Raw genomic sequence first — 15,719 nt, forward strand, 5'->3', positions numbered from 1 at the left:
ACAGAACGGTAAGATGATAAATTTGTGTTGTTTGGAGCCACACAGTTTGTGATAACCTATTACAGCAGTGATAAAAGGCTAATGCAGGTAGGAAGATAAGTACTTACTCTTGGATGGCTGTTCAGAAAAGAGTTCTGCCAACTTTATTATGGCCATCCCTTGTCATCTCCCATTGGAGAAATTGAGATTCGTAGTCATGTTGCCAACATTACTCTGGGACTTGCATTACTATTTGCTGAAATTCCACACCCTCCCCAACAACCACTAGTCTTCTTCTACATAAGAAATCTATTGCATTAAAAGATGTGACTTCTAAATACCCTATCCTTGAAGGGGCCAACAGACCTTTGGGGAAGGTGATGTCTAAGGCGACGTCATAAGACTCTGCAAAGACCAAGATGTTTTCAATCTGAACAACACCAACAAGATTGTCTGCATCTAAAACCTGTTAGGATAAAAGGGATTCTTCAGTAAAAGCAAGATCCACAGGGACTTGGAGCTTGAACTATGTACCATGCAGTGGGAATGATGAGGAAAGAGACATGATGGAGAATATTTTAAAAACGTATTTAGTTTTTGTCTTCACTGAGCATTTGGTACCATTAATGTACCCTCATAACATCCTTTGGGAAATGCCAATGTAGACAATTAATATGAGAATGGGGAAAAGGGACTGCATTTTTCATCTTGTCCATTTATGGGGTTTAAATTTTTTGCATGATTGCCACTACGTTATTGAAGTTGGGGCTGTGAGTATGCACTGCGGAAAAGTGTTCCTTGGAACTTATAAAATAAACCTGAAGTGCATTTTTCTGACAGTTGAAATGGAAAACCTACACCTTGTAAATCATCCTTGCTTTACTAATTTTATAAATCTGAATTCTTCTGTTCTTTGTTTCTGCTTCAATCAATGGAAAAAGTGCTAGAGTTTCATATAAAATAAGTGTTTTACTGTTTCTCTTCAGGAAATTTCAGATGTTTTATTTAAATGAACATTTGTACTATTCCAGTTGGAAATGTAAAAAACAAAAAACAGACAAAAACCAAGCCTGCCCCCTCCCAGCTGCTCACTGTCCTCTCCTTCCCTTCTGTCCTGAGGAACACCTGAACTGGTGTTGGCTGTCATCTGGACTCAACTTTTAACTCTTGAGACAAACAAGGGGCAGGGGGTGATAAAGGGTCCATTCACCAAGGGGAAGAGCTGTTGGCAGTGAGGGTAGCTCTCCTGAAGACTCCCTGCCTCTCTACTGAAGTCTCAAGTTGAGAAATGAAGTCACCAGCTCCCCATTACTTGTGCTTTGGTGTTGAGGGGGAAATTTATAGCTGTCACCAAACTCAAGTTTTAATTCAGTTTCCATCTTTTTTTCATCACACATTTTGTCAATGTTTCTCAGAGCAAATTGAACCGACTTCAGTTTTACCTTCTTTTGCTGTTTACTCTTTGACAGAGATGACAAGAAGGACTGGCAGCAGGAGGGAAAAATGGGACAAAGAATTTGTATTATCAGCTCCAGAATTTACAATGTATCTTTCTCCTGATAGATGCCATGCACCCAGAGCGTTCTATTTCCTTTGCTTTCTTATTGGAGTGTGTGTGTGTGTGTGTGTGGGGGGGGTGATGGTGGAGATTAAATTTATAATTGGGGAAAATAGGATGAACAATTTAAGAAGTGCACAAATAAAATAAGTTCACTAGAACACTTTTCAAATGGACCAGAAAGCAAGGCATTTCCTCATGTAGATGTTGAAGGAATATAATCTAGGGAAGAGAAGCCTTAGACCACTGTGAAGGGGCTTGAGGGGAAACCCACTGTGTCTGCTCCGACTGGAACACATAGGGATGCCATATCATACCTAAAATTTAAAAAGTTTCCATATCAGTTGGTAAATAGCTGTCACTTGACCTCCAAGTATCTCCTCTTATCTGCCTCCCCCACCACTCCCACCATGGGAACCTCTAGAGTCTCCATGATCCAGCACCAGAAGGATGAAGCTGACACAGCTGGGTCCCTAACACCAGCCATGTGGCCTGGGTTCATTGTGCAGAGACTGGTGTCTGGATGGAGACTGATGTTTAAAATGTTGACTATCACCCTCTGATATTCACACACAATTGTTGATTAAATGAATCTATCAGTATCTGTGTTCAGCTATCTTAAGAACTGTCATAGGTGGGTGATAAGAGAAATTGGGTCCATTGAATGGGCCAAAAAGTAGAAACAGGATTAATTTATATAAATAACAGTTGGAAATCTGAACTCAACCCAAGGAAGAATTATTAATAGTCAGGCCTGTTCAAAGGAAGATCAGGCTGCTTTGAGATGGTAACATCATTCACTGCCTCACTCATCACTCTGCACTCAGTGAGTGTTCTGTTTGTGGCTTCAGGAAATCAGCCACTAACGAGACTGCATTTATGGAGCTTATAGTGATGTGCAGAGCAAGATACTGTGGGTCCATGGTTGTTAAACAGGGATCAATTAGGAGAGTGTAACAGGGAGCCCTGGCTCTCTGTGTGTGTTGGTAGTGTGTCAGAGACCAATATGTACACATTTTGATGATCAGGTCTGGAAATGTGTGAAGCCTCACCTCTAGCCGGATCATCTTCTTGATGTAGACAGGTTTGGAGGGCTGGAAGTGCACTTGCAGGCTGTACTCAGCCTTGGGGAGGATGATCCCCTGCATGGTGGACACGGTGAAGTCATCACCCAGGTGCTCCAGGCTGGTGATCCTCCATGCCACAGGCAGGGGTGTGATGTTGCGCAGAAGAATTACCTTGGATTCTTTTCTGTAAAGACCAAAGGAAATTTCATGAGTTTCGAATGATCCCTTTTTTTTTTAAAGATTTTATTTATTTATTTATTCATTAGAGACACACAGAGAGAGGGGGGCAGAGACATAGGCAGCGGGAGAAGCAGGCTCTCTATGGGATGCCTGATGTGGGACTCGATCCCAGGACTCCAGGATCATGTTCTGAGTTAAAGGCAGAGGCTCAACCACTGAGCCACCCAGGCATCCCATCAGTTTTGAATGATTCTGATTTCTTATGGCAGGTCAGAAAAACCACCTCTGGTTATTTCAATCATTGCTTAGCTCAATAACCAGTGTTTATCAGGGAATGGGGCCTGGTGGTAATGTCAAGGAATGTAGGATACATCTCATAATATTCTCAGCCAGTAGCCCCCCAAATAAACATTTTCTATTTAGAATAATATAATGCCAGTGAATGAAATGTTAAGTTCCAGTTTGAGTCTAGTGTTCTCTGTGCTCTAATTTCTAAACCAAACATTCTTAGCCTTTGAAGGTAATGGATTTCTTAGAGAATCTGGAAAAAAAAAAAAGAGTCCTGAGAAAAATGCAGATATGCACACACTTTGGCAGTTGATTTGGCAGGGGGTGAGTGGGTTTGGTCCTGGACATGTTACTAATCATCTTGGTTTGTATAGGACCAGAAGTATTCCCAGATGCAGGACTTTCAGTGCTAGAATGAGGAGAGTCCTGAGAAAAATCAGGATGAGTTGGCCACCCTAGAACTAAATGTTCTTTAAATCCCATCGCAATCCTCGGATCATCCAGAGCTCTGACCTGTGCAACAAGAGCCGGTCAAAATGCAATTGTCTGGGTTCCAGCTCTAGTTCTGGACGGACCCCTTGGCAGACTAATTTGAAGACAGCTGGCTCTGGGTTCTCCTTGATGCAGCAGATAATGCAGTCTTCAAAGACACCAACTGCAGTAGGGTAGGCCCACACGTTCAGTGTCTAAGGGAAGCATTAAAGCAGTTCATTTATGCAGAGAATGCCAAGACCTCAAATTTCCAAAGAAAGACTTGCCCTGGTGGACTTGTTACTATGAGACTATACCTGCTTCTCATTGGGTTTCAGAATCATGTTGATGGGCTCCAGGAAGTAGGTGCTTGCTTTGACATCATTCTGAAAACAGAAGAACACCTCCGCGACCATTGGGGAATTGTTCAGGATTGTCAGTGCCTCCATGTTACCTGGGAACAAGGAGGACTTGTACCTGGAAGTGAACAAAAATTAGGGATGCAGATGTAAGGATTGACTGGGAGTTCAGGTGGCAAAGGAGACTGTGAAGAATATGGCAATGCCAGAGGGTAGTGTGGTACACGGAGGCACTGGCGTGGCAGCTAAGAACACAAGCTTTGCAGCTGCGAAGACTTGCAGCTGGGCTTGACTTCCCTCCCTGCCTGCCTTGATCTCCTTATCTCTAGGATGGGATTCTTCCCATCACTTCTTAGGATTTCTACGAGTATTAAATGTAATGGTGCACCTAATGCTCTTCAGGAAAGCTACAGATATCAAATGCCCAATAAATGTGAGCTATTATTACAAAGAATTCTTCTTTTAAAGTTTGTTTATTCATTTATTTAAGTAATCTCTACACCCAATGTGGGGCTCGAACTCACGACCCTGAAATCAAGAGTTGCATGCTGTATTGACTGAGCCAATGAGGTGCCTCATTATTGCAGAGAATTCTTTTTTTTTTAATTTTTTAAAAAATTTATTTATGATAGTCACACACACACACACACACACACAGAGAGAGAGAGAGAGAGAGGCAGAGACACAGGCAGAGGGAGAAGCAGGCTCCATGCACCGGGAGCCCGACGTGGGATTTGATCCCAGGTCTCCAGGACCGCGCCCTGGGCCAAAGGCAGGTGCCAAACCGCTGCGCCACCCAGGGATCCCCTATTGCAGAGAATTCTAACTGAGAAATGTGTGGCTCTATCATTCCCAGGGCTTATATTCCCACAAGACATGATCCTGTGAGAGTGACTTGTTATGTCACATCTGCCTTAGAGATTATCACATTTCCCTCCTTCTCTTAGACCGGTACAAGACCGTTACTGTTCTGACATGGATCCATGTGGCGTGGTTCCCTTTTACAAGGCTGTTTCTGTTCCTTCATGACTTAGGAAAAGATCCATAGCATTGAGCATTGTTGGCATGAGAAGCTGCTCAGTGAGTGGTAATGAACAGAAGAGGAACCACAGAAGGCACAGGAATGCCAGTGAAGATGCACATCATCAGAGACCAGAGCAAAGGCACCACAGCACCCATGGGTGCCTGGGAACAGTCTGAAAGCTTTTTGGATAGGTGGTGATGGAGGAAGGAAGGAGGGCAAATGGCAGAGAACAAATCGGGGTCAGGGAGACAGAGTGCTGGTCTTCACCACCAGCCAGTACTGTGCTAAGTCTCATGTGCTAAGAAGTCATTATCTAGTGCAGCTTCCCAAATCCGTGGGTGGGTGTCATTATTTTCCCATTTTGTAGATGAGAACACTGAGGCTCAGCAAGATTGAAGAAAATAAATAAATAATACCGGGTTGTACCGGGGCTTGTTTTGGGGCTGCTGTAGTCCCTCTCCTCCTGGACCAGGGCTGTCTGGTCCCAGGTTCTGGGGTTCCAGTGCTTTCAGAACACACGCCTTTCTGAATTTCCCTGGCTCCTGACCCTGGGCTGCTGTATCTATCATGTCCATCAACTGGACCCCCCTCCTTCTCTCTAAAGCCCTTCAACTGGGCCTTGAAGATTCACTGCATCATCAGCCAACCCTCTTCATCTTGGTTTTCTGGCCCAGCCTCTCAGGGAATAAACTCCAGGGATGAAGGCACTGGAGGACAAAGAGCATTCCTAGTTCCAGCAAGTCAGCATGAGCACAAATACTCTACTTCTCACAATAAATGCTAGACTGACCTGAGATGTGCTGAGAGCGGGGCCCAGCTTTGGTCTCGCCTCCCTGCCGGCACAGTAAGAAGTGTGTACACATCCGAAAAAACTGGTTATCACTAAAACCGAATGACCGTCGACCTCCCTCAGGGCCCCCAGTTCTGTCTGACAACCTTAACCTGTTTCTCTAATATTCTCCCTCCTTCAACTTGCCACGAAAACTGTGGCACATTTTCTCAACATTTTTATCTTCCCTCTACTTCTTTCTCTCTTGGGGATGACCTTGCAACATGCGTCATGGAGAAAAGAGATGGTACCATTGGAACTTTCTCACAGGTCCAACCGAATCAGCACCTGAGGCCATCCACCTTCCTCTCTCCTAGTGGGAGGCAGTGGCTCCTCTTCCTGGCAGAAACAGCATCTTTATATCCCATTGTGTTGTCTCAGGGCAGCTGTACCACCAATGGCACTTACATCCTCTTGAAACTCCAACCTCTGCCTCCCTGTGTCCCCTTAGCCTCCGAACAGCCTAAGAACAACAGTGTGTGAGCAGTGCTCCCTGGACTCCACGTCTCTTCCCATCCTTGACTACCTCTGTCTCTCTTCATAACCAAGTTTTCCAAAGAACTACCTCTATACCTTGTCTCTATTCTCTCACCTCCCTCTGACTCCTCAACTCACTCTGCTTGGGCTTCATCCTTAGAGATCCCCAAAAGGCCCCTAGGGCCCCTGGGACCTGACCTCCATGTTGTTGAAGCCCATAGATGTCCTCTATGAACCAAAGCCACAGATCTTCTTCCTTTGTGTGACTACCAGCTACACCTCCTAATAAGCATCCAAACAACATATCCCAAAGTGAATTCTTGATCCTACCCTTTCCCCACAAAAACCTGGTCCTTCCCCAGGTTTTTCCAGCTGGGAAGATGGCACCTGCATTCATCTGGGTGCTTAGCAGAAACTTGGAGCACCAGAACCCAGCTGTCCTGTGGTTCCAGGCTGACTGAGGCAGCACTGGTAAACTTGTGTCCATGTAGCAACCCTGTCTGTACTATTCCTGAGTCCAAGTGAGAGTCTGAAATTGGCATTGAAATAATGGAGCACTTACTTATCTCTTGATTTCCCACAAAGGAGTGGCCCGAAGTAAAACGTCCTGGTGTTGATAATATACTTCTTAAAGATGACCTCATTTAGCTTCATGTTCAACTTCCGCTGAGGAAATACCACTCTGAACACAGGGGAGGGAGAAAAGAGGAGAGGCTGTCTGAGTGGAAGTTCCATGCCTCCACATGCTGTTGACCTGAACCCAATGCTCCCTGTTATGCCAAGGGTCCAGGTATCTGGAGACAGAATGATTCTTAATTTGAGGACCTCAGTTAAGGCTTTATTCCTGTTCCCTCCCACCCGCGACCCCCAGGGATGGTAGTTTGGCTTGAACTTGAGAAAAAAGATTCCCGGGGGTGTCAATGAGGGGCTAGTGATAGAGCTGAGTTAGATTTCCTGTTCTAGTGCGCCAGCCAGAAAAACTCCTGACAATCTCTCTGGAAAACTAGTTCTGGTGGATAGTAACTAGTTTCTGAGTTCCTTGTCCAAAATGGCCCCCTGGTAAGAACCACAAAAAAGCTCTTCTTGGTGGAGAAGCTATAAAAGGCATGTCCCCTAGAGGGCTTGTCCCACTAGCTTGCTCAGCCCGGTGACTTTCTGTTGTGCATAAAGGGCAGAGTGGTGTTCGGTAGCTCAGAAAAAGGTCTGCCCAAGGAGATTCACACACTTAATCATATTATAGGATAAAAAGTCTGGCAGCACATATAAAACCTGCTGAAATGTGAGGATGATGTTTCCTCTGCCATCACACCCAGAACGTTCTCTGTAGCTCACTTTGATGGCTCATGCTCTTCCTGTGGCTTAGTCAGTGCCCAAGACACTGAAGGCCAATAAGACCAGAGGGCCGGGGTGCTGTCCCAGTTCCACATTAGTAGTAAGAGCTACCTTGCTCAAAGTGGCATGGGGCCAAACAAAAATGTTTGTCAACTCGTTTATTATCTATCTATCTATCTATCTATCATCTATTTATTTAATTTATTATTTTCTCAACCCTCTCTCCCTTTTAAAAAAGATGTATAAATTGTTTATTAACAGACAAGGCCTACGGATTTATTTCTTCTTGGATCTACCCACAGTACAGCCACAGCAGCCCGCTGGTGTACAAAAACATGGGACCCTTCACGAATTTGCGTGTCATCCTGTGCAAGGGCCACGCTTCTCTGTATCCTTCCAATTTTATCAACTCTGTTATAAAGTAAGATACACTTACTTTGGGTCTTGGCAAATGTAAGGGTAACTGCAGACCCCTCGGCAATAAAGCTGGTACTGGCGGTGAGTTCCAAGGACCTCAAAGTTAAACGTCTGGTCAAAGTTCCCGAGGTCATTAGAAGAGAAATGAATCCGCAACGTCACCTCACCATTGGCTGGCACGATCCACCGGAAGTGATTCAGCCTGCAATGACCACAGGGCTTTTAAAGAGAGAAGGCTTCCTTCGGGCCAAGAGCCGAGAGGACTGGTGCCTGGGAGAAGTCCTGGCCTGCTGGGGTCAAGCAGAGCAATCCAGAGGGGCCTGCTGGCAGGACAGCCCTGCTCTCTCGTGCTGTGACAGCCACACCCTCTACTTGAGGCTTCAGCATTCCCTTCCCTGGGTGCTTCCGAGGCCCACCTGATGAATTTCTCTTGGGAGAACTGCCCAGAGAAGCTGTTCTGGTCCATATCTGACAGGGGGGCAACGGCTCCTGTCGTTCCCCCAGAAAGCGCCTTCTTGTTGATGGCCATGCGACGTTTGTCCTTCTGAGTGTCTCGGGCCTGATCTGCTTTTTCTTTTGGTTTCTGTCTGCTCCCCTTAGAGGAGGTGGCCTGCTCCTCCTGGGTCTTAAACACAAGCACAAGTCTTAAATATTCACTTACATGTACATGAACAGGAGACACAGATACCTAGCACATGTGTTAGGGTCTAGGAAGCTGGTGGCTGCTGGGGGCAGAGAAGGGCCCAGCTACAGCACTAGAGCAGAAGAGGAGTACAGAGAAGTCTAGTGCTTTCCTTGGCACCCTATTCCTTGAGAAGGAGGCCAAAGCCTAGAGAAAGCTTCAATCTGCAGGGAGTGTGTTCTTATACTGCATTTTGTTGTGGTGTGGTTTTTTGTACCTTTTACTCTTAGACCCCTTGCCCCTTCTCAATCACATTGACTCCTAGGCAGACCAGATCAATATTATTTTTTCTTTTTTTTTTTAAGATTTTATTTATTCATGAGAGACACACACACACACACACAGAGGCAGAGACACAAGCAGAGGGAGAAGCAGGCTCCATGCAGGGAGCCTGACGTGGGACTTGATCCTGGGTCTCTAGGAGCCACTTGGGCTGCCCCAGATGGGTATTCTTATAGAATATTCTTTTTTTTTTTAAAGATTTATTTATTTATTTATTCATGATAGACACACACACACACACACACACACAGAGAGAGAGAGAGAGAGAGAGAGAGGCAGAGACACAGGCAGAGGGAGAAGCAGGCTCCATGCTGGGAGCCCGACGTGGGACTTGATCCTGGGACTCCAGGATCGCGCCCTGGGCCAAAGGTAGGCGCCAGACCGCTGAACCACCCAGGGATCCCCCTTATAGAATATTCTACACTGAAATTTTCTGACTATTCTTAGAGCATCCTTTCATTCATTCCTTCATTTTTCATTTTTTTTCTGTACACTGGAAATTAGGCTTAAAAGTTTGATTAGATTCATAGAAGGTGCTGTATACATCACACTCCATCACAATAAGGGGCAACAACAACAAAAAAGCCACCTCAACCCATGATGACAGATGCACTGTGTTCACGTGGCTGGTGTGGCACCTGCCAGACTTGGCCTCCATAACGCAGGCTTTCCCCTTTTCAGCTGGCTAGTCACCTGTGGGACAATGCTCTGGCTTGCAGAGAGTGTCTTGTTCCCCAACAAAGTACTGCTTTTTATATTAGTTGGCGCTCCTTAATTAATTAATTACTTCCCTGGGGATAACAGAATAGTGTTTTTCTTTTTCTACTAGTCTTAGCTGCCATTCTTCTAGAATGAAGAGCTTTCCTTTGTCAACTGGGGATGAACTAGAGTTCCTCCTAAAATGGTAAGTTAAAGAATGCTTAACCCTTTCCTGTTAATGGTTAATTTTAAGGAAAGAGCTTGGTGTTATAATCACTTCTGATGTTGGCAATTTTTAAATCTTTTTTTTTTTTTTTTTTTTAATCTGGACTCTGTTCTAGTAAAGGTCTGCCCACACATGCCGCTCATCTCAGATGATAATTCTTTACTTATTTGTAAGTAGAAGTTTGAGGCATCCTCTTCACCTAGTTCAGCATTAGGTGAGGCCTGCAGGTGATTTTATTTCCTACTGATTTTGTTATTCTTTGCTGATGGGATGTGCTTGGTTTGTAGGAGGCTGTGTGGAGAGATTCAAATTTGGGGCTACCATATTCTTCTGGGAATAAATAACTCCTCTTTAGTTTTTAATATGTATACCTTCTGCATATTATTGGTCAAATCTATTTTTCTTTTGTGATTTATTTGATTAATTGCATATCAGCTTTCTTCTAATCGTGTAGGATTTTATTTGGATTAAAATATTTTTATCCAAATTTATTTAATATTTGGATTAAAATATTTTATCATATTTTTAACTCAGCTGCAACTAACTTTACTATATTGTATCAGGCAAAGAGATAAAAAGTGAGTTTACCAAAATGCCCAATCTTCCCCTCATAAATTCTATGATCATCTGTCCTTTTTCTAGCACTGTGTCTGGTGATTCTTGTATTTTCTTACACTGTGTGAACTACCTTAGCTTCCCAAAACATTCTAATATCTTTTTAAAAAGAGCTGCCTTTACTTATTATATTATTATTATTATTGCTTATAAGCATCAGAGCAATTCAATTCAACAAGTTCCCTAGACCATCCCACAGGGACCGGAAAGGGTGGAAGATGGGAATCAGCCATTTCGAGAGAGGCTTATGTGGGGTCCTCAGCCAGTATCTGGAACGAGTCAAGGGCAAAGGCATCAGCAAGCATGACAACCAATACCATACTTCATTTTTGGCCTTGTAGAGGGTGACCTTTCCTGTCTGCCCATCTGAAGTCCTGCCAAAGTCAGAAGAAAACATGACTGGCTCGCCCTTTACCTTCCCGGAGCCCATGGTGGTTGAAAGCTCTGCTTCTGCTTCTGCTTCCCTTTTCTCCTCCAGCAGGGAGAGCTCATCTGATGGTGGAATCACAAACAGGAAGTGCTTCAGGATTTCTGTTGTGGCTAATGGCAGCCGCTTCATGGGGTAGGAGATGATGGAGAACAAGGTGGGAGATGGGATGGGTGGTCCAGAGGAACCCAGACCCAAGATGTCCAGGATCTAAAGGAAAAGCTCATGGTTAGTTTCCTATGCAGAGAGCGGGCTGCACCCAGCTGCCTCCCTGAGTGAGCACAGAGTGGTTTAGACCCTCCTGCCTTTTCTTCAACTTTCATGGTAGTGGGAAATGCCACTACCATGGGCATGTGTTGGGGAAGGGGTGTGAAGGGCCTGTGACATAGCTCTGCAGGTCTTTCTAGACCCCTGTGCTCCCAGACCAGGCTGGGGCTCTTGCCGTGGGCGCTCACTATACTTCTCTTATCATGGTCTTAGTCACCTTATCGTGTCTGTCTCAGCAATTGGATGATAAACTCTACTGGGACAGGAGCCAGGGTGATATAGCACAGAGCCTAGCACACAGTAGGCACTCAAAGGATATGGTTTAGAGGCCAGCTCTTAAGATTCTGGTGTCTATAGTACAGAGTTGTTCCTTCTGCTTTCAGAGTCCATGTTAACCTTTCATTTACCTTTAAATGTTCTCTCTTTCTGATGCTGAAAGTAACTTAGGGTTGGAGCAGGTCCGGTACAGCAAAGAAAATAAGCCAAAGTTTTGGGAATTGGGTGAAGGATGGGAATAAGGAGAGAAGCCAAAAAGAAACTGGAGAGAAAATTCATTCCCCTCTTCTTCTCTGATATATACTGAGTGAGCATCCTCCAGAGCAGGCTGCTTGGAAATTTAGCAGCAACTCCCTTCTCAGCACAGAAACCCCTCAGAATAAGCATGCTATCTCTACGTAAGTTGTCGTCACGAGGGTACATGTGACATATCATCAAAGCATCCATTCTGTGGACCAAATGGGCAATTAGGCTGAACAGACACCTGTCTTCATGGAATTCTGGGTTTCTAACCCAGGTCAGGTAGCTAAAGACATTTCCTGACTAATGCATAGCCAGCATGAACTCCTAGGGCTTGAATGTCTGTGAGGGAAAGGAATGAATATTTGTGCCAATTATTAAATGGAGGCAGGGGTAAAGAACTGTAACCAATAGTCTAACCTGTGACTTGGAGTGTGGAGAGAATGAGAAAAGGCCAGAAGATAACCTTGGCTATAGTAATGGCACATAAAACAAGATAAGAAGAGGTTCTTTTTAAAAAACCCTATTTCTGGAGAGAAAAGTGGCCATGATTCCTCACTGCAGGCTGAGTGGAGGCAGAACAGTAAACGGAGTGGTATTGGTGTCACATGTTCCCCAACTGTCTCCGCGCCTCTGGCCCACCGGGACCACTGCTGTGAGACTCTCATTGTGAGGCCACACCACACATGAGGAACTGCCTGTGTCTTCCCATCATGTTGCTCCCAGGCTCTGTTCCCTCCTTGTTAAGGCTGTCTAGTTTCCGCTAAACTAAACCAGAGATCAGCAAACTCTGGCCCCCTGGCCAACTCTGGCCTGTTAGCTGCTTTTGTAAATAAAGTTGTATAGGGATAGAATCATGTACACTGGTTTATATATTGTTGCTGGTTGTGACAGAGGTTGTAGGATCTGCAGCCTAAAATATTTGCTTTCTGGTGTTTTACAGAAAAAGTTCATCCATGGACAAAAGGCTAGAGTGACCATCTCCTTCAAACCACCACCTAAGGGGCTTTTGGGTATGCCATATTTTCTAGGATCAAAAAGCTGTGATTTCTGTTACTCTAGGAAGCTTGTAGGAACAAGATTTTCAAGTAATTGAGACTCTTGCTTCACTCCACAATATATCTATCTTGCCAACCTGTAACACCAGTACTGTCAATATTAAAAATCTTCCCTAAAAATCTGTGATGAACTTAATAAACTCAACACTCCCCAAAGCCAGATAATACAGTTAAAAAATGAGCAGAAGGCATGAATAGACATTTTTCCAAAGAAGACATTTAGATGGCTAACAAACACATGAGAAGATGCTCAACATCACTCCTCATCAGGGAAATACAAATCAAAACCATGATAACATACCACCTCACACCTATCAGAATGGCTAAAACTAACAACACAAGAAACAGCAGGTGTTGGTGAGGATGTAGAGAAAGGGGAGCCCTCTTGCACTCTTGGTGGGAATGTAAATTGGTATAGCTACTCTGGGCAACAGTGTGGAGATTCTTCAAAAAGTTAACAATAGAATTTTGATCCAGCAATTGCACTGCTAGGTATTTACCCAAAGGCTACAAAAATACAGATTGAAAGGGGTACATGCAGCCCAATGTTTACCGCAGCATCAACAGTAGCCAAACTACGGAGAGAGCCCAGATGTCCATCAACTGATAGGGGTGGAGAAAGAAGAGGTGGTGTATATAGCCACCAAAAGGAACGAAATCTTGCCATTTTCAGTGATATGGAGAGAAGGTATTATGCTAAGTGAAATAAGTGGGTCAGAGAGGGGCATCTGGCTGGCGTGGTTGGTAGAGCGTGCGACTCTTCATCTCAGGGTTATGAGTTTGAGCCCCATGTTGGACGTTGAGCTTACTTAAAAAGTAAGTCAGTCAGAGAAAGACAAATACCATATGATTCCACTCATATGTAGAATTTAAGAAACAAAACAGATGAACATAGGGGAAGGAAAAAAAGAGAGAGGGAAGCCAACCATGAGACTCTTCATGAGAGAGAACAAACTGAGGGCCGCTAGAGGGGAGGTGGGTCAGGGTTGGGCTAGATGGGTGATGGTTATTAAGGAGCCCACTTATCATGGGCATTGGGTATCACATGTAAATGATGAATCAGTAAATTATACTCCTGAAACCAATATTACACTGTGTGTTAACTAACTAGAACTTAAAACTAAAAAAAAAAAAAAAAAAAAACAACTTTATAGGCAATTTTTTAAAAGAGGTTAGATGGAATAATTTAGACCTGTGGAACTTTCTATGGATTTTCACCAACTAGAAAAAAGTCCTGTTAGCCACTGTTGTCTCACATCCAAAGGAGCCTCAGAGATGAGTGGAATTAAGGGGATACGGAAAGGAACACTTTAATAGCGAGGAGCACAGAACCTGCTACCCGAGTCATCACATCTCCATCTGTACCTGGTCCCCTTTGGGAAGCCTGTCATTCTCCAAGGCCTGCTTCCAGCTCAAGCCTTCGAAGTCAGGCGTCTGGATGTTCATGAACGGCACCCCCAGATCCTTCTTCCCCTCGTGGTGGTCCTCCTCCCCCTCTCCCTCCCCTGCGTCGCTCCGCTCTTCCAGCGCCCTGAGCTTCTCCAGGCGCTCCCTCTCGGCCTTCTCCCGCTCCTGGCGCTCCTTCTCGGCTCTCTCCTTCTCTGCACGCTCCCTCTCGCGGTCCTTGCGGCCTCGGCGCCCCCCTGAAGGAACCTGGCGCTGGTCATCGGGCTCGTGGGGCATGTCCTCGGCGGTGTGGTGCAGCAGGACGCCCTGCTTCCGGTCCCAGTTCATGAGGATGTTCTGAATATCCTTTAGAGTCAGCTCATAGGCCTTAAACTTCTGGGCCAAGTGCCTGTCGGCATCCTTCAGGAGGTCCCCTTCGCTGTCCTCTTGCTCCTGGGCCAGGGGAAACCCAAGCATATGGATATCTGCCAGCTGGTTCTTTCTTCTCCTGTTTGGATCCTCCTTCTCGCTGATATGTTCCCTGACAGATGCTTTCCTTTCTAGTGCATCCATCTTGACCTCTAGTTTGGAAAAAGTCAGAATCTAGAAGGTAAAACACAGAAAGCATGCTTAAGACAGTTCTTTAAGGGAGAACAAACTGCATAGGAAGAGCAAGGTGACGTCGTGTTTTGAAAGAAGGCCTCCCAGGATTCCAGGCACTTCTTCCATGCACACCAGGGCTGGGGCTGTGTCTGAGAATCACCGCGGGGGTCTTAGTTTAAAATATCCTTTCCATAGTCCTTTGTTGGGAACAGATAGGAGTTTAGAATTTGGCTATGCCCTCAGGCTTTTGAAAAATAAATATGTATTTATTTAATTAATCTCATGGAGAAACCAACTTGGTTTTTTAAACTTGCTGTGGGCTCTGATTTTCTTCTCCCTTGGGTGAAATCCTTGGGGAGGCTCCATAGATTTTTGGTCATTCTTTGGTGACCTATAGTCCAGTTGATTCTGATGATGATTGCCCTCAGTACAGCCCAAAGCCCCTTCCCTGGTGACAGTACTCCATAAGGTGGGGCCTGGAGGGCAGGCCTGGCCAGGGTTGGCTTTCCCCTTGCCTCACTATACCACTCCTCCTCCACATATGTCTGCACCTCTACACAGCCTGGACAGTGTGGACAGGTCGGTGCTGGCAGGGCTGTCTCGGTGAGCCGGGACGGGAAGGGCTTGGCTACCACTGTATCTTTCTCCTTTGCCAGGAGAGCCACTGCCAAGACATGGAGAGTTCTGTTCAGATATCAGATTTCAGGCAGAGGACTTTGTGTGGAAGGAGGGGCCACAGAGGGACAGGGAGGGCTTACACTTGGAAGATTTTGGGAGCCCAGCACAGAGCAGCCAGTGGCCAGTAACAGCCTATATAACTTCAGGCCTGCTTGCTTCCTGTGCTTGTTTTTGCTTCTTGAGCTCTATATGCTTGTGAACCCTGGACACTAATTCCTCTGCTCCTTTGTCTACCCCGGTGTGGTCACTGTCTCTTGCTCACTTACTGGGACCAGTCTGCACCTTGTCTGGGAGTCTGG

At 45.3% G+C, this 15,719-nt stretch overlaps 1 protein-coding gene and 1 pseudogene across 1 annotated transcript in view; both read right to left on the reverse strand.

Annotated features, from left to right (window-relative positions):
• HYDIN (HYDIN axonemal central pair apparatus protein) overlaps nucleotides 1-15,719 on the reverse strand; it is a 332,032-nt gene that overhangs the window by 76,934 nt on the left and 239,379 nt on the right. Inside the window, exons 46-54 of the mRNA XM_072731571.1 lie at nucleotides 14,119-14,742; nucleotides 10,901-11,122; nucleotides 8,398-8,606; nucleotides 8,001-8,183; nucleotides 6,795-6,914; nucleotides 3,861-4,020; nucleotides 3,586-3,758; nucleotides 2,590-2,788; nucleotides 346-445 (exon numbers count right to left, since the gene is read on the reverse strand). Of these exons, the coding sequence (XP_072587672.1) occupies nucleotides 346-445; nucleotides 2,590-2,788; nucleotides 3,586-3,758; nucleotides 3,861-4,020; nucleotides 6,795-6,914; nucleotides 8,001-8,183; nucleotides 8,398-8,606; nucleotides 10,901-11,122; nucleotides 14,119-14,742 (1,990 nt within the window). The remainder of the gene's footprint in view (nucleotides 1-345; nucleotides 446-2,589; nucleotides 2,789-3,585; nucleotides 3,759-3,860; nucleotides 4,021-6,794; nucleotides 6,915-8,000; nucleotides 8,184-8,397; nucleotides 8,607-10,900; nucleotides 11,123-14,118; nucleotides 14,743-15,719) is intronic.
• Nucleotides 7,894-7,989, reverse strand: LOC112929555 (U6 spliceosomal RNA; annotated as a pseudogene).

This window comes from Vulpes vulpes, chromosome 12 (assembly GCF_048418805.1).
Source record: "Vulpes vulpes isolate BD-2025 chromosome 12, VulVul3, whole genome shotgun sequence".
NCBI lineage: Eukaryota > Metazoa > Chordata > Mammalia > Carnivora > Canidae > Vulpes > Vulpes vulpes.